A 19,557-nucleotide genomic window follows, 5' to 3' on the forward strand; every position below is an offset into this window, starting at 1 on the left:
TCCAACTCTCAGGTGTTGGCCAACGTGATCTTACCAATGAGAGGAGGAGGTGGTAAAGTCTTGCATCAGTTACCCAGGCAAACAATCTTAGCTGGTGTCCCAGTGCAGTGTGGAGAGAGTGATGCACTGGCAAAGGTGCCATTGTAAAAATGATACATTAAACTAAACCCCCCTTTCCCCAGGAATGTGGGAAAGATTGCACAGTTTTTCCTTGAAGGTATGCAGAGGAATTCTCACTAGTGCTTTGGCAATGATCCAATCACCCAGCATTCAACAATACTGTATATTAACTGTTGACAGACACCATGGGGGTGGCCAGGTAGTGTAGCAATCAGCATAACACTATTACAGCAACAGTGACCTGGGTTCAAATCACACCATTGTCTATAAAGAGTTTGTACATTCTCCACGTGACCACACGGGTTTCCGCCAGATGCTCCAGTTTCCTCCCACAGTCCAAAGATGTACGGGTTGGTAGATTAATTGGTTACGTGGCGTGATTGGGTGGTGCGGGCTCGTTGGGCTGGAAAGGCCTGTTACCGTGACGTATCTCTAAATAAATAAATAAAATAGATACAGTTTTTTTCCCCCATGGTTGGGACCAAGAACGAAGATGAGAAGGGAGAGATTTAATGAGAGCCTGAGGGGCAACATTTGCACCCAGAAGGTGGTCAGTAAATGCAATGAGCTGCCAGCGGAAATGGTTGAGGCAGGTGTATTAACAACACTTAAAAGATATTTGGACAAATCGATGGATAGTGGATGGTGGCAGTGGTAGATCGATAGGCTGGTTTAAAGGGATATGGACCAAATGCAGTCAAATAGGTCTCATTTTCCCCAGTCTGATATGTGTCCAATGCAGGGAAATGGGACTTATTTTCCCTGGTTGGAGATCAGCCAAATGTAAGCAAATACAACTCATTTTCCCTCGGTCTGATATGGACCAAATGTGCACAGATGGGACTTGCAGTCTGATATGGGCCAAGTATGGGCAAATCAGACTCATTTTCACCCAATCTCAAATGGGCAAATGCGGACAAATGGGAATTGATTTCCTCCATTTGGATTTGGGTAAATGCAGACAGGTGGGACTCGTTTTCTTCTAATTTAATAGGCCAAATGGGGCTCACTTTATCCCAGTCGGATATGGGTCAAATGAGGCCAAATGGGATTAGCTTAGCGAGTGTGTTCGGTACATGGAACGAGCTACCAGAGGAAGCAGTTGGGACTTTTAAAACACCATTTAAAAACTGCTAGTTTAGTTGGGATCCTTGTTCAGCATGGACAAGTAGGCCGAAGGACCTGTTTCCATGGGAACCTTGGTCAGCATGGACCAGTGGGCCAAAGGGCCTGTTTCCATGGGAACCTTAGTCAGCATGGAGCAGTGGGCCAAAGGACTTCTTCCTACGTTGTAGAACACCAACTGTATGACTTTGGGAGCTTGCTGTATGAGAACAAGCTGCAGCTGACCATCGAACACCCATTTACACATCTCCCCACATCCCATCAACTCCCCCCCATATTCTAAAATTCACCCATACACCAGCTGGTGTGTTCCTCCATTTGAAATTGTCTCAAAGCACTTCAGTGGCTGTAAAGCACTGTCAATACCCTTGTGCCATGGAAAACGTGATCTACACATTTGTGCACTCACCAACTCTGTACGCGGAATGCAAGTAGTGCAACCCCTGCGGACTGACGGGCTGCGAATGCTGTTCGTCTTCCGTAGGGAATGTCGGCGTGACTATTGAGGGTCCTTGCGTTGTTAGGCTCGGTATGGATGCTCCTTGAACAGCTTGGAAAGCAGTTCCAGCCTGTACACTGGCAACTGGGAAAGATAGCATAGTGGAGGGGGGGAGCAGAGGGGGTGAGAGAGGGGGGAGAAGGGATAGAGAAGGGGAGAGGTGGGTAGAGGGGGTATAGAAGGGGAGAAAGGGGAGGGGATAGAGGGGGAACAAAGGGGTGAGGTGGAGGGGTTGAAGGGGAAGGAAGAGGGAGGAGGAGGAGGGGGCGGAAGAGGGGAGAATGAATTAATCAGGATAAGAATTTCATTCACAAGTAATTCTGGTGTAACACTAAAAGTGCAATTGCCCGGCTGATAATGTACCACACATTCATTAAGTGGCCACAAAGATTCATTAATTAGAATCTAGTGATTGGGAAATCATATTACTAAGAGACTGATGAATTATTCCATCTCCAGCTGTCTTTCTATAGCTGTTGGGAAAAATTGTCCTTCAGTTTTAGGAAAAGTGGGATAAATTCTTTACTTTGTTCATTTGTGTATTTCTGCTCAATTTTATTTCTGTAATTCCAAATTTTTTTTTTTTTAAACTGTCTTACATGAGGTTAATGAGAACTGCTCTGGTCTTTAATCTTCCCATCAATTTAATGTCCTGTATGTATGTCGAGTGACATCTGGCGGGATTGGGGAAAGGGAGGCCCACTGGACACAGGTGAAGGGAAGAGGGATATTACCACCAAATATAGATGGTGGATCAGCTGATTGGAGACAGGGTAGTAGGTCTGAGCAAAGGTGAGGGGAGAGAATGGTGGATTATTTACATGAATTAATTTCTCGAGCACGAGGACTACTTTTAACCCTTTACTGAGGTCAACTACTCTAAGAACTGAGCCAAGGGGAGCAATGCTGAGGGATCTGTAAACCCTTTGACACATTTTGGGCCGTTTTCCATCCCCTACCCTTTATGTTCATCAGTGTCTGACCTACACAGTCCCAACGTTATTGGAAGGATGGACAATGCATCAGGGTAACCGGAGATATAGGAAAGGTTTGTGCACTTGCTTTAATGCATTGCTCATTAATTATTCCTCTAAGAGAACCACAAACTTGTCACGGTTTCAAGGCTGTGTGCCTCTATGACTGAAGAGCTATGCTGGCTGGAGTCAAGGCTTTTGGCAGGATCACCCATACAAGACAGGTCAAAGGGCAGAGGCCAGACTAAGAGTGGTCCACTGGTCCTCCAGGTTCAGGGGTTCAACTCAGTGCTAACAACCCTGACTGGTCAAACAAAACTGTTATGGAGACAGCAAAGAAGAATCCTTCTGAGTGTGATGGTATTCCTGAGTTTCTATCTGGGACTTGCATGACTGACAGGAGTGAAAACAGAGCTACTGACATGATGAAAGAAGCCTCAACCACCACCAGAGATGGTGGACCTTCATTGCTGCCCTAATGAGCAGTAGGTAGATTGGTCATTAATCATTAGAGCCAGATAGCAGAATTTTGCTGTTTGATTGCGATTCAGACACACACCAGCTGAGAGGTCAGCAGTGCAAAGGATGAGAAGCTTCAAGTTCCTGGGTGTCAACATCTCTGAAGATCTATCCTGGGCCCAACATACTGATGCAATCACGATGGCTGTATTTCATTAAGGAGATTTTGTACATTATGTCTCTCACAAATCTCGACAGATGTACCGTGTAGAGCATATATGTCAAACTCAAATCCCGTGGGCCAAATCCGGCCTGCGATGGAATTATCTTTGGCCCGCGAGATAATATCTAATTACTATTAAAGCTGGCCCCAGTAATCGAAGCGCCTATGGCGTATGATATGGCTAATGCTGAGTTTATTCAGGTACCAGGTTTTCAGGGTTTTTAGTGTTTATTCGGCAGTCTTCTTCATAAGAAACGGAATTTGTAAAGTGAAACACTTTGTAGTTATAGCAGAGACTGAGACACATGAGAGCAGGCTGAAAAAACGGAGGCAACGAAAGCTGCGTTCACACGCGTCCGACTGATCCGGCCCGCATGAAGCTGCATTTTGCTCAATCCGGCCCATGACCTAAAATGAGTTTGACACCCCTGGTGTAGAGCATTCTGACGGGCTGCATCACCGCCTGGTACGGAGGGGCCGCTTGCACAGGATCGGAAAAAGCTGCAACAAGTTGCAGACTCAGCCAGCTCCATCGTGGGCAACAGCCTCCCCACCATCGACAACATCTTCAAAAGGTAATGCCTCAGAAAGGTAGCATCCATCAGTAAGGACCCCAATCACACAGCATGCCCTCTTCCCTTTGGTACCATCAGGGAGGAGATACAGGAGACTGAAAACACACACTCAATGTTTTAGGAATAGCTTCTTCCCTTCTGCCATCTGATTTCTCAATGGGCAATGAACCTGGGTAAACTACCTCATTATTTTGCTCTCGTTTTGCACTACTTACTTAATTTTTTAACATACCATATAATTCTTATTGTAATTATAGTGTCCCTAAGTATTGCACTGTACTGCTGCCGCAAAACCATGTCAGTGATATTAAACCTGATGCTGGCTCCTCGAGGCCGCCTCTACCGTGGGTGACACAGTGATGTCTGGGAAGGACTGGGAATTCCAGGGCTGGTGCTCCAGCCCATAATGAGGGGAGCAAACCAACCAATGAGCAACCAGTTCATAAATAAGCCGAGAAATCACTGAGTCCTCAGACAATAGTTTAGTCTATTACTGAGCATTAGCGACCAACATTCAAGGTCAAACTTCAATGGTGTGATCCAGCTTTCACTTGGGATTCAGTCTACCTCCAGGTATTGAATAGTGCTCGGGAGACATAGAGCACTACAGCCTAGAAACAGGCTCTTCTGCCCATCTAGTCCATACTGCCTCGTCACATCAACTGGCATGTGGACAATAGCCCTCCATATACCTCCCATCCATCTACTCATCCAAAATTCTCTTAAACGTTTCAATGGAACCAGCGTTGTTGATAGGAGTTTATGTTTTATTCTGGCATCTTCCCCCTTCCTTTCCAATCCTGATGAAGGGTCTCGGCCCAAAACGTAGAATGTTTATTCTTTTCCATAGATGCTGCCTGACCTGCTGAGTTCCTCCAGCATTTCGTGTATGTTAAACACAAGAGATTCTGCAGATGCTGAAAATCCAGAGCAACACACACAAAATGCTGGAGGAACTCAGCAGGTCAGGCAGTGTCTATGGAAATGAATAAACAGCTGACGTTTCGGGCCGAGACCCTTCATCAGAACTGGAAAGGAAGGGAGAGATGATGCTAGAATAAGGAAGGGTGGGGGAAAGAGAGGAACAAGTACAAGCTGGAAGATGAAAGGTGAGACCAGTTGGGTGGGGAAGGCAGGATGAAGTCAGAAGCTGGGACGTGATGGGGGAGAAAGGATTTAGTGTGTGTTAATGCTTATTTAATCCTACACTTTCAGATCCTGATCGTATTCACACTGACAGTTAAATGGAAATTATTACAATATCAGAGGCAAAGCCTTTACAAAATCATTAAAGTGTGTTTCGAGTGAGAGAGCAGAGATCTCTGCTCACACTGTGATTGTTCAGCCAGCAGAGGGAGCAGCTGTCACACAATGAACCAGCAGGGAGAACAGGGACAAATTCCCTCTGCAAACCCAGGTGTGGACACTCCAGCCCCTAACTGAGGGGTGTGCTCGGGCAGTCCGTAGCTCCAGGAGGGCAGTGAATCCGATGAGTTTTTACATTACTGCTGTATCCAAAGTGAAGCCAAATTAAATTAAATCTCTGCTTGCAAATGATCCATATTCCTCCATTCCCTGTATGTTCCTTCTAAGAGCTTTGTGCCTGCTTTCACTGTCATCCTTGGCAGCCTGCCCTAAGCACCAAACACTCTGTGTAAAATAAAAACTTGCCCCACACATCTCCTTTGAACCTTCCCTCTCTCACCTTAAACCCATCTCCTCTAGTATTTGAAATTTCTAAAGTGGGAAAATGATTAGTATGTTTTATTGCCATTGTTGAGGACAACGAGATTATATTGTTAATCCACTCAGCGCAAAGTAGCAAATTGGCAATTCAATTATGAAAAACACAATGACTACATTTAAAACAACGGCTGACTTATTTAGAATGACATCTAAGTTACAACTGAATGAAAAACAATCAACTCTAAAATTTAAAGAAACTGACTGACTGTTTTATCTATGTTTCTCATAACTTTCTAAAGTTCTACCAACTCTCCTTCTCCACCGTTGAGCACATCTACATGGAGCGCTGTCACAGGATGGCCACACCATCGAGACCACGCTCTCCTCCCTCTGCTGCCATTGGGGAAAAAGGTAGCAGAGTCTTGAGTCCCAGACACCACTGACTGCAGGAACAGCTATTAGCCCTCAACCATCAGGTTCCTGAATGAGAAGAGATAACTTAATCTCAACACTGAGCTGATCCCACAGCCTGCAGACCCATTTTCAAGGATTCTACAACTCATGTTCTCAGTATTATTTGTTATTTAATTTTGCACTTGGCCCACCTTGGTATAGTTTTTCATTGATTCTATTGTATCTCTTTGTTCTACACTGAATGCCCAGAAGGAAATGAATTCAGGGTAGTACACGATGACATATACAGTATGTACCTTGAATAGATTTACTTTGAACTTCCACCAGGCCCTTCAGCCTCTGACGCTCCAGAGAAATGTTAGTGCCTCAATATTTCCATTATCGAGAGAATGGGGGAAAAAAGCATCATTTGGTCAGGAACATGGATAGGAAACGGTTAAAGGGTCGGAAAACTGGGCTAGTGTAGGTGGGCATCTTGGTTAGCACAGATGAGTTGGGCCAAAGCGACTGTTTTCGTGATGTACGCTACTATGAATCGCTGGAACCTCCATTTAGTCCCAAATAGAGCCAGAAGACCAGAATTACAGAGTCCGGGATCTCTCCATCTGACCCCCAATCTGTCTGACTTCTCACCATCAGGCGGAAGGTACCGCAGTACGAGAACGCGGATTGGTAGGCTGGGTCACAGCATCTTCTTGTGAGACTGAGCCTTCTGAACAACTGGCTACCACTCAGTACACATTATTTATGACAGTGCCAGTAGCATTAAATTTCAAAGTTCAAAGTAAATTTTCTTGTTTTTGTGGCTACCCGGAGAAGAATAATTTCAAAGTTGTATATCTTGATAATAAACTAACCTTTAAATTTATTATCAAAGTACATATATATCTCCATATACAACCCTGAGATTCATTTTCTTGTGGGCATTTTCAATAAATCCATCGAATAATACCCATAATAGAATCAGTGAAAGACGGCACCAACTTGGGCATTCAACCAATGTGCAAAAGATAACAAACTGTGCAAATACAAAAAGAAACAAATAATACATACATAAATAAAGATAGATAACTAAATAAATAAAGAGCACGCAAGCAATAAATATCAAGAGCAAGAGACAATGAGACCTTGAAAGTAAATCTGTAGAATGTAGAAACATTTCAGTGATGGGGCAAGTGAACTCGTGAAGTTATCCCCTCAGGTTCAGGAGCTTGATAGCTGAGGGGTAGTAACTGTTCCTGAACCTGGTGGTGTGGGTCCTGAGGCTCCTGTACCTCCTTCCTGATGGCAGCAGTGAGAAAAAAAAAAGCATGTCCTGGGTGGTGGGGGTCCCTGATGATAGATGCTGCTTTCCTGCGACAGTATTTCATGTAGACGTGCTCACAGGTGGAGAGGGCTTTACCCGTGATGGCCGAGTTGTATCCACTATATTTTGTAGGATTTTTTGGTCAAGAACATTGGTGTTTCCACATCAGGTTGTGATGCAGCCAGTCAATATACTCTCCACCACAGTAGAAATTTGTCAAAGTTTCAGATGTCATGCTGAATTTCCGCAAACTCTGCAGAAAGTAGGGGCTTTCTTCGTAATTGCACTTACATGCTGGGCCCAGGACAGGTCCCTCCGAAATAATAACACCAAGTAATTTAAGTAACTGACCCTTTCCACCTCTGATTGTACACACTGGAGGCAGGAAGCATGTTCCCGCTGATGGGTGAGTCCAGAACTAGAGGCCACAGTTTAAGAATAAGGGGCAGGCCATTTAGAACAGAGATGCGGAAAAACTTTTTCACCCAGAGAGTGGTGGATATGTGGAATGCCCTGCCCCAGAAGGCAGTGGAGGCAAAGTCTCTGGATGCATTCAAGAGAGAGTTAGATAGAGCTCTTATAGATAGCGGGGTCAAGGGATATGGGGAGAGGGCAGGAACGGGGTACTGATTGTGTATGATCAGTCATGATCACAGTGAATGGCGGTGCTAGCTAGAAGGGCTGAATGGCCTACTCCTGCACCTACTTTCTATTGTCTATTGATCCTCCAATGAGGACTGGCTCATGGACCTCTGTTTTCCTCCTCCTGATGTCAATAATCAGCTGCTTGGTCTTGCTGACATCGAGTGAGGTTGCTGTGATGATACCACTCAGCCAGAGCTTCCATCTCCCTCCTGTATGCTGATTCGTCACTGTTATACTCTTGTATATTTAACGACATGTTGTCTGTGCACTTTATGTCAACTTTTACACCTACAGAGCATTTTTATTAATACTCTTGTGTTAATATTATTTTATCTACTGTATGTGAACTATGTGCTGCATTTTGTACCTTTGTCCTAGAGGGACAGTGTTTCATTCAGCTATACACATGTGCAAGGTTGAATGACAATAAACTCAAACTTGAACTTTGTGGAGTCAGCACAAAGCGCCACAGAAACACAGCAACAACATTTGAAAAGCTTCCTGTACCTGCTACGGTCGACGTCAGAGGCAGGCTCGGGTCAGACTGGTAGGGGTGCACGGCCATTGGTGACATGGGGGGCACAGGAACTCCTGCGAAGGTGACAGGCGGACCTGCCATGGCTGGGTGGGTTGTGGTGGCAACAGTGTATGGATACTGAGCTCCAATGAAAGCGGGGTGCATGCCCTAGACACAGAACACACAGTAAACAAGTGCACGGCCCATTTCCGACCCCCTCCGATTCATCGGCCACACGAGCTCACTTTGAATCACAGTGTTCAACACCCAGTAAACAAAACGCTGAGTCTGGAAATGGCTGCTCTGCCTTTAAAATTGGAGCTGGGCTTTAGGGGGCAAAACTGAAAGATGAGTTGCTGAAGGACAGAGGGCAATAGGAGAGGAGGGCATAAATTCACTGGCCACTCCATTTGGCAGACCTCAACAGACTTGGTCAAGAGGTTCAGCTGTTTTTCAACCAAACTTCACAATGGGGAAGAAATGTGATCTAAGTGACTTTGACTGTGGAATGGTTGTTGGTGCCAGATGGGGTGGTTTGAGTATCTCAGAAACTGCTGATCTCCTGGGATTTTCACGCACAACACTCTCTAGAGTTTACAAGAGGATGTTGCAACAAACAAAAAAAATCCAGTGAGTGGCAGTTCTGTGGGTGAAAACACCTCGTTAATGAAAGAGGTCAGAGGAGAATGGCCAGATTAGTTCAAGCTGACAGGAACTCAAATAACCACATTACAACAGTGGTGTGCAGAAGAGCATCTCTGAATGCACACCTTGTTGAGCCTTGAAGTGGATGGGCTACAGCAGCAGAAGACCACACCGGGTTCCACTCCTGTACCTAATAAAGTGACCACTGAGTATAGAACATAGAACAGTACAGGCCCTTCAGCCCACAATGTTGTACTGAGCTTTGAACCTACGCTAAGTTCAGTCTAACTCTTCCCTCCCACACAGCCCTCCTTGTACTTGTGTTTCTGAAATGTCCTTAACGTATCTGCTTCAACCATCACCCTGGTAGCGTGTCCCTCGCATGCACCACTCTCTCTATACAGAAAAAACCCACCTCTGTGTAAAACAGACAGAACAAAGAACACTAGGGATTCTAACAGCGAATATAGAACATTACAGCACAGTACAGGCCCCTCGGCCCACAATGTGCTGTATCTCGAAATCTCTGACCTTTTTGCTTCAGTATTTCTGGAGTCCTGACATGCACATTCGCGTGGCAGTCCGGCCTAACTACTGTCTGTCTGAGAACCACGCGGCCGTTTTGACACGAGCCTCCCCAACTCCGCAGGGATTTCGGCACTGAATGGGTGTACCTGCGGGTAGGCTGCTCCGGCGACAGGGAAGATGGCAGGTCGTGGGACGTGCTGGATGGGATGTCCGAGATAGGCGGCGTTGCAGACGGACGGGATGTGGGTTTGAATGGTGCTGTAGGGGTGAGTCATGGCAGGGCTGGAGGGGAAGGCCTGTGCGTGGGGATGGGCGATGGCAGTCCCGGCGATGGTGTGCTGCTGGTACATAGTGGACCCCACAGTGATCACCGGCACCACGGCGGTGGCCGTCACTGTGGCAGCCACAGTGACAGTGGCCGGTCCCTCGTTCAGCGCCGAGTGTTCCACCACGCCCCTCCCTGCCTCGTGCGTGCCGCGGCCACCGATGGTCGACATCTCCCGCTGCTGAGAGCCGCCTGTCGTCTGCTCGTACAGCCAGTACCACTGGTGAGCCACCTCAAAGAGCACCTCAGGGTAGACGCCTCCACCCTTGGCTGCCTCCTCCACTGCCATGCACGCCTTCTCCAGCATGGTGTTGTCCTAGGGCGGCAGGAAGAGAAACAGGATGGGATGGACAGTAGCAAGTCACTGAGTACACACACACACACACACACAATCTCACATCACATCAGACACAAACACACTCACACACACAAGCATACAAACACACATACTCACATTCAGACACACACACACTCAGGCACATACAGCCCTCAGTGCAGCTGCACAAGAACACGTAGAGTTAGAGTGTGATCCACAGTGTTAGCACACTATAACTGAGAGAGCACTAACCACCTGTGGGCAATACACAAATGCCACTCATGAACACGAGGGAGATGATGTTTACAATCTTGGGAGATATCATCATTTGCCTTTAAGTAACAGGGCCAGGCTTACTGTTTGAATTACACTCAGACCCTGCTTAACGCTGAGGATGTGTTCCTCGGAGGTGGTACGCTATGTAAATCAGCATTATGTGAGGTCATTATAACATTATGTAAAATGGACATGTGTGCCTGATAAAAAAAATCAAACCTGAGATATATTATTTTATGTATACACAGTAATCCATGGAGTAACAAACATGTAAATAGGCCTAACCTGTACATCAATAGAGCAGCAGGAGAGCAGTGGAGCGGGTGGTGGTTACAACTTAGAGGAAGGACCAGGCTGTGGGTCCTTCTCTAACTTTGGCTTCTTCTTCAAGTGGACGTCGAGATTTGACTGTCTTTTCTTAAGTTCCCTCTCATGAAGCAGTTCTTGGTAGCAGGAAATCGTATCAAGAACTGCTTTATTCCTTCACTCCCAGTTAGGGTCAGGATTTGGGTGATCATGGTGGTGCCAGTGCTGAGAAGTTTTGTGGTGAGTTTTCTTGCTGGTCTTTCCTCTTCTCAATCCGTGTCCTCAGATTCACTCAGGCTGTGTTGCTCTGTCAATTCTCGAAGCTCTCCGTTATTAAGACTCTCACCATGAGAACAGAGCAACACTGCCATCATTAACATTCTCTAATCCCACTTCATTGGCCAGTTCAATGATATTTTGGATGACTGGTTCTGCAAGAAACCCTAGGTTGTTGGTGCATGCTTCTGGTTGTGGCTTCTTCCACACTCCATTCATGCAGTTTGAAGTTGCTTCATCCCAGGCTGCTCTGATATTGTCTCCAGCTTTCATGATGTTGTAGATTTTCCAAAATTGCCTGAGGATTGTTAATCTTGACTGTTTCCCTCTACAAGCTGCCTGAATGCGTGATGAAGACAGTAGGCTTTAAAATTCAATATTACTTCTTGATCCATTGGCTGGAATAATGGAGTGGTGTTGGAGGAAGGTAAACCACTTCTACAGGAATGCAGGTCCAAAGCATATCAAGATTCTTAGGGTGGCCTGGGGCATTATCAAGCACCAATAATGCTTTAGGTTCAAGGTCATGTTCCTCACAATACCACTTCACTGCTGGACAAAAACACGAAACAAACCAATTTGGGAAAACCTCAATCATCACCCAGACTTTCTTGTTTGATTTCCAAATCACTGGCAGAATTTAAAATGCCTTTCATTGCTCATGGTCAGAGAGATACACAATCATAGCCTTTAACTTAAAGTCACCTTTAGCATTGCTTCCTAGCAAGAGAGTTAATTGGTCCTTAGCAGCCACGAATCCAGATGCTCGTTTCTCTTCTCATGAGGTGAAAGTACAAGGCATTCTTTTCCAAAATAGGCTTGTTTCATCCACATTGAAGACAAGCTCGGGAGGATAAATGCCCTTTTTGATTATGGCCTTCAGTGTTGCAGGAATATCCTGGGCTGCCTTGCTGTCTGCACGAGCCACTTCACCAGAGATACATATGCTATGGAGGTTACAGCTCTGTTTAAGTCTATCAATCCAACCTCTGCTGACTAAATGGTACCAACATATCTTCTTCATCTTCTTAAATATGTTTGAAGATGCTTCTCGTCTTTTCCATTATTATCAGCTGGCTTAGGAGAATGTTTTGTTGTGTTTGATCATCCACCCATATATTTAGTACATTTTAAATTTTTCAAGTAAATGGTTCCTTGAACAAGTCACCTTTGTTGATGATAACTTTGAGGTCATCGTTGCAGAAGCTTTTGCCTTGTCTGCATGTTTTATAATCGTTCTGATCATCAATGTAGCCAATTTCAGAGAAATGCCAACATCATCCTGACACTCACCAGCTTCTAAACACCATTTTACTTGTAGTTTCACATCCATGCCAATGCTTTTCTGAAATGTACTACCCTCACTAGAAGTTGCAGGCCGTTTTCCAGACTTCATAGGTGAAAAAAATAGAACAAATTGGCGAGGAAGCAAGAACGTTTACACATGCAGGGGAGGCAGAGTGTCAGCTAATACATGATTGGCTGTGAGTAGCTCAGAGCATATGTCAAGCTCTCTCATTGGCTGATTTAATATTTACTGTAATGGCAGCCACTCTTGAGAAGTTTTAAGTGTTGTTTAGAATGAATTTTTGCCATTTAAAAAAAATTCAATAAAGAATGGAATAACCACAATGTAACAAATCAGCACTATGCGGGGTAGCGTTATGCGAGGTCGGAGTGAGATAATGGATGGAGAGTGGGACAATTGGAGATGTGAAAGGGGAAGGTCAAATAACAAGAGAAGCTGAGGAATGTTGAGTGAAGTCAATGAGCAGGATAAGGAGAGGAAAGGAGGAGGACCGGGCAAATCATTATACGATTATGTAAGGTCTCATCTCATTGATTTCACCAACATGAAAGCATCCAAGCTCCCACAGTGAAGTTCACATCACCTCAAGCTCCTGTTAAACATTTATAGGTGAAATCTTGATCCTTTTGCAAAACAAAGCTAAGGTTTATTTAAGCATGTGAATAGGATAATGGGGGCTTGGTGAAACTCCTCAGTGGAACGTTCCTCTGGACGGCACCAAGCTGACCAACCAAACATTAGAGTCAGAAATAAAAAACACGAAATGCTGGCAGAACTCAGCAGGCCAGACAGCATCTATGGGAGGAGGTAGTGACGACGTTTCGGGCCAAAATCCTTCATCAGGAGCGATGATCATCACTAGAGTCAGAATCAGGTTTAATATCACCGGCATGTGTTTCGAGGCAGTAGTACAGTGCAAAATATAATTTTAAAAGCTATAAGTAACAGTAAGAAATACATTGAGATATTTATATAAAATTAAATTTGTATGACCCAGAGCAATGAGGTGATCAGCAACACGTACCTGCTCCTTGCATTGAACTAGCGCCCTCTGGATTTCATTGGGATTCAGAGCATGAGCGTGTGGTAGACAACTTAATGCCAGTTCTGCCGCAGCTCGGACCATGTTGGGGTCCCTGGCGCGTGATGCGCGATCTGCCAAAGAGGCTACTTCGGGAGGAGTTAAATGACCGTCCCAACATTCAACCAGGATGTTCAGTGCTGAGCTCCCAATCTCCATGGCTTGGCCTGTCCGCGTAAAAAAGAAGTTAGTGCCACTTCAGTGGCGGGTGGGGTGGGGGGGGGGGTGGTGGACGCAGATTCAGATTCATTTATCATATCTACAGTGAACTACATCATTTGCATGAACAGCCAACACAACCTAGAGATGGCTGGGGGTGAGAGCAGCCCACAAGTGTCACCACACATTCAGTCACCAATACAGCATCCCCACGATGCTCAGCAGAACACCGAACACAACAAGCAACCAAACAACAGTCGTAAAACAAGCCCCGTTCCTCCCTCCCACCCACCCACAAAGACAGTCCTTCAATGCCAGAACAGGACCCCACCCCAGGCCTCCAGTGTTCAGGAGTGAGGGAGAAATTTCTGTTGGCTGATTCGCTCCGAGCCTGCACTCACTGGAGTTTAGGAGAATGAGAGGGGAGTCTCACTGAAACCTGCCGAGTACTGAAAGGCCAAAATAGAGTGGAGCACATGATTCCTGTACTGGGTGTCTGATGGTCTTTTTTCAATGAGTTCTTTTGGGGTTTCTTTGTTTTGTGGCTGCTTGTAAGGAGAAGACTCTCAAAACTGTATATAACACACATACTTGATAATAAATGTACTTTCAACTTTGAACTTTGACCACTGGGAGTATTGTGCTCAGTTCTGATCCTCCCCCCCCCCCCCCCCCCCCCTCCATTATAGGAAGAATGTGGAAGCTTTAGAGAGGGGCAGAGGAGAGGAGATTTACTGGCTAGATACGAGAGCATGTCTTGTAAGGACAGGATGAACAACTAGGGACGTTCTCTTTCAAGCAAAGGAGAATGACAGGTGACTTGATATAAGTGTACAAGATAATAAGAGGCATTGATAGAGTGGACATCCAGCATCCTTATCCCAAGGCAGAAATGGTTAATACGAGATGGTGTAATTTTAAAGTGACTGGAGGGACGTTTACTAGGGAAGTCAGAGGTAAGTTTTTTTTTACATGGAGAGTGGTGTGTGCATGGAACACACTGCCATGGGCAGTGACCGAGGCAGATACATCAGGGACATTTAAGAATATCTTAGATAGGCAGATAGATGAAAGAAAAATTGAGGACCGTGTGGGAGGGAAGAGTTAGACTGATCTTGCAGTAAGTTAAAGGTCAGCACATCATAGGCTGAAAACCCTGTACTGTGCTCTAGTGTTCGATGTTCTGTGCAATATACAGAGTCCAATATACGGTATAGTGAGCCACGGTCAGTGTCTGTAACCAGGATTCAACAGTGCGCACACACACACACACACACACACACACACACACGACAGGACACAGATGAGACAGAAGGCATTAAGCATAGAGGAAAATATCTGGTCCGTGCTCTGGAGACCGAAATCAAGAGCAGGGGCTTTTCCCAAACCTGTTATCCAAGAGACGTGTGAAGAATAGGTCCTCGAGAGCCAGTTTGGTGAGACAAAGTTATGCAAGCCCAGTGCGTAGAGTCCAATCTCGAAGGCGCAGAGGTGGAGATTGCGGTGGGGTCCCTGGTGGCCGCCACTGGCCGAGGGGTGAGTAAAGATGGATGTGCTGCTGTTGCCCCCTGCTTTGATGAGAACCGTCTTTGCCAATTCGAAGTAGAAGTGGGCCGCTGCCTCTGATGGCTGGTTCGGCACGTGCGGAGCGTGGCTTTCAGGCCGTCTGCCTTTGTACCTGGAACAGAAGTAAAGAGTCCGACTACAAACTGTCACACAGAGAGCAAGGCCACAGAGAGGTCAGTAAGCATCCCCCACAATGCAGGAGATCGAGGGTTGTCTCCTAAGATGGGCCAAGGAGGAATATGCTAGCAAAATGCCTGCTGAGCATGCTCCACATTGCAATTAGGCCACAGCGGGTCTGCATCTCAGCTCCTATCTCTCTCCATCACTCTGCCTGCTAAAGTACACCAGGCTAACGTAATGCAGCCACAAAATGCTGGGGGAGCGCAGCAGCTCAGGCAGCATCTGTGGAAGAAAGCGACTGTCGATGTTTCGGGTTTATTCATTTTAATTTTATTTAGAGATACAGCGCGGTAACAGCCCATTCAGTCCACACCACCAAACTACACCCATGTGGCCAATTAACCTACTAACCCGTCTTTGGAATGTGGGAGGAAATTGGAATGTAGTGTAGGTCTCTGTTAGTCTCGATAGACTATGGATTTGGACCTTGGAAAGTTTCCAGGGTGCAAGCCTGGGCAAGGTTTTTTTATGGAAGACCAGCAGTTGCCCAAACTGCAAGTCTCCCCTCTCCACGCCACTCATGTTGTCCAAGGGAAGGGCATTAGAACCCATTCAGCTTGGCACTGGTGTCGTCACAGAACAGTGGTTAAGTGCCTTGCTCAAGGACATACACGCAGCTTCAGCCAAGGCTCGAACTAGCGACCTTCAGATCACTAGACGAACACCTTAACCACTTGGCTGCGTGCCAACACAAAGGAAGAAACTAGAGCATCCGGAGGAAAGCCATATAGTTATGGGGAGAATGTACAAACTCCTTACAGCGATGGGAATTGAACCCAGCTGCTACTGGGTAAGTGCTCAGGATTTTGAGATGGAAACCTTTGGAAAAAGCTGGGAGCAGACTGTGGAGATGCAAGCTGTTGAGAGATGTGTTCATGTACTTGTGGAATCTCAATGTACAAGACTGTGAGACAACAGCTGTGTAGTGAGATTAAAATCCACTTATTCAGCATGGCCTCATTCTATGCCATGAAGTTCTACAAGAAAGTGGAGATGGTGCCCCAGCTGCACACTGACCAGAACCCAGTGTTTCTCCTGCACAGAAATCCTCTCACAATAAATGTCCATCTGCTTCCTGAGCCCACACGCTCAGTGATTTGTGTACAAAGGATTCCCCAGCTCCAGAAGGACATCGGCACCTTTCAATCTATCACCACCCCAGAATTTCATATTTCCTGACCAATACATGGACTGTCGGGAGAAGGGGGAGATCAAGCACATGGGTGGGAGGGGCTACCACATGTGTGCCACGATCATGCATGTGCCCTGGGTGAATGGCTGATCACACGTGTGTGTTTGGGAGAGCAATCACGCGTTTGCCACGCGTGAGGAGGGACAGTATTTCTGGACTGTTCTCCTATAAGTGCATCAGCTCCTCCCTGAACTATTCCCAAAAACAAACTGGGTGAGTGGAAACTTAGTGAAACTTAACGAGCTGTGTGCAAGAGGGAGAAAGTGGGTGAGTGAAAATTCAAGCGGTAGACAAGCAGCAGTGTGGAGATTACAGCTGAGATAGGCCTGTCACCGTTCCTGAACTGGTCTATGTCCTACCTTCTGTGCTCCATGTATTATGGTTTGTGCGCAAAGTCCCATGCTCTGTGTGTTCCACCTTCCGCATTCCACATACCGTGGTCCACGTCTTGTGTTTCCGTTCTATGTCCTGTTCTACTCCCTCTGTTCTACATTCAATGCATTTTAACATAGAGCACAGAATAGTACAGTACAGTACAGGCCCTTCAGCCCACAATGTTGTGCTGACCCTCAAACCCTGCCTCCCATAGAACCCCCCACCTTAAATTCCTCCATATATCTGTCTAGTAGTCTCTTAAATGTCACTAGTGTATCTGCCTCCACCACTGACTCAGGCAGTGCATTCCACACACCAACCACTCTCTGAGTGAAAAGCCTTCCTCTAATATCCCCCTTGAACTTCCCTCCCCTTTCCTTAAAGTCATGTCCTCTTGTATTGAGCAGTGGTGCCCTGGGAAGAGGCGCTGGCTGTCCACTCTATCTATTCCTCTTAATATCTTGTATATCTCTATCATGTCTCCTCTCATCCTCCTTCTCTCCAAAGATAAAGCCCTAGCTCCCTTAATCTCTGATCATAATCCATACTCTCTAAACCAGGCAGCATCCTGGTAAATCTCCTCTGTACCCTTTCCAATGCTTCCACATCCTTCCTATACTGAGGTGACCAGTACTGGACACAGTACTCCAAGTGTGGCCTAACTAGAGTTTTATAGAGCTGCATCATTACCTCATGACTCTTAAACTCTATCCCTCGAATTATGAAAGCTAAAGCTAAGCTTTCTTATCTACCCTATCTACCTGTGAGGCAAATTTCAGGGATCTGTGGACATGTACCCCCAGATCCCTCTGCTCCTCCACACTACCAAGTATCCTGCCATTTATGTTGTACTCTGCCTTGGAGTTTGTCCTTCCAAAGTGTACCACCTCACACTTCTCCGGGTTGAACTCCATCTGCCACTTCTCAGCCCACTTCTGCATCCTATCAATGTCTCTCTACAATCTTCGACAATCCTCTACCCTATCCACAACACCACCAACCTTTGTGTCGTCTGCAAACTTGCCAACCCACCCTTCTACCCCTACATCCAGGTCGTTAATAAAAATCACGAAAGGTAGAGGTCCCAGAACCAATCCTTGTGGGACACCACAAGTCACAACCCTCCAATCTGAATGTACTCCCTCCACCATGACCCTCTACCTTCTGTAGGCAAGCCAATTCTGAATCAACCTGGCCAAACGTCCCTGGATCCCATTCCTTCTGACATTTTGATGCCAAGCCTGGGAAAAAGGCAAATGCCAACAATGTTACCGCTACCTCCCAACGTCAGCACTCTTGGTCCGGGCGCCACCACTGGCCCTCCGACTGCCACTGGATGAGGACGATCCGAGGGAGTCGCTGGATGAGCTACTGATGCTGTCGCTGTCCTGCCCCCTGCCCCAGGACGCAGCCGTCCAGCCTCCGCGCAGGGGTCTGCGGCTGAGCGTCGGCGAGCTGTCCGAGGTGGTTTCTGGAGCACTGCTGTCGATGCTGGCCATTCCTATCACAGCGCAGAGAGAAAACACAACCGTCAGCCCCATCAAACCCGTCTCCGGTTCCAGTAGTCAAACTGAGACAGAGAATGAATCATCCTCACCTTGAGACAGAAGGTGGTTGGGGTTGAGTCCTAAACCAGAGATTTCACCACAGAAATATGAACTATTACAATCCGAACCAAAGGGGATAACTTCACTCGCCCCATCATTGAATGTTCCCACAACCTATGGATTCACTTTCAAGGACTCTTCATCTCATGTTCTCAATATTTACTGCTTATTTATTTATTATTTCTTTCTTTTTGTATTTGTCTAGTTTGCTGTCTGTAGCACACTGGTTGAACGCCCATGTGGTCTTTCATTGATTCTATTATGGTTATTAAACTACTATGGATAAATTGTGTGTGCCCACAAGAAAATGAATCTCGAGGTTGCATATGGTGATATGTATGTACTTTGATAATACATTTACTTTGAACTTTGCTGCAATATGTGGGGATGGCAGCACCACCAGGGGCACAGTCTTTGAGCAAGACACCACATCAAGGTTAATTTATCTGCATTACCCCAGTGAGGTTCTGGGGATTTCAGAGTCATGGTACCACAGAGTCCCACAACATGGAAACACGAGTCTTAGCCCAGCCTGTCCGTATTGTCCCCCCAGCACCCATATACACCAACTCCTTTCTATTCTTTGCACATCCTAATAGAAGGTTGTCGTAGGTTACAACCGCACATTGACAGGATGCAGAGCTGGGTTCCAAAGTGGTAGATGGAGTTCAACCCAGGAAAGTGTGAAGTGATTCACTTTGGAAGGTCAAACCTGAAGAAAGGGTAGAGCGTTAATGGCAGGATTCTTAGCAATGTGGAGGAACAGAGGGATCTTGGGATCCACGTCCATAGATCCCTCAAAGTAGCCATGTAAATTGGTACAACAACAACACACAAAATGCTGGTGGAACACAGCAGGCCAAGCAGCATCGA

The 19,557-nt window shown here is 46.2% G+C and overlaps 1 protein-coding gene across 2 annotated transcripts in view; it reads right to left on the minus strand.

Moving 5' to 3' along the window:
• zswim8 (zinc finger, SWIM-type containing 8) overlaps window positions 1-19,557 on the minus strand; it is a 176,582-nt gene that overhangs the window by 12,817 nt on the left and 144,208 nt on the right. For both annotated transcript variants that reach the window (XM_073025635.1, XM_073025636.1), the window contains exons 19-24: window positions 18,356-18,578; window positions 15,153-15,442; window positions 13,549-13,772; window positions 9,863-10,357; window positions 8,534-8,711; window positions 1,655-1,828 (exon numbers count right to left, since the gene is read on the minus strand). In XM_073025635.1, the coding sequence (XP_072881736.1) occupies window positions 1,655-1,828; window positions 8,534-8,711; window positions 9,863-10,357; window positions 13,549-13,772; window positions 15,153-15,442; window positions 18,356-18,578 (1,584 nt within the window). The remainder of the gene's footprint in view (window positions 1-1,654; window positions 1,829-8,533; window positions 8,712-9,862; window positions 10,358-13,548; window positions 13,773-15,152; window positions 15,443-18,355; window positions 18,579-19,557) is intronic.

This window comes from Hemitrygon akajei, chromosome 21, assembly GCF_048418815.1.
Source record: "Hemitrygon akajei chromosome 21, sHemAka1.3, whole genome shotgun sequence".
Lineage (NCBI taxonomy): Eukaryota > Metazoa > Chordata > Chondrichthyes > Myliobatiformes > Dasyatidae > Hemitrygon > Hemitrygon akajei.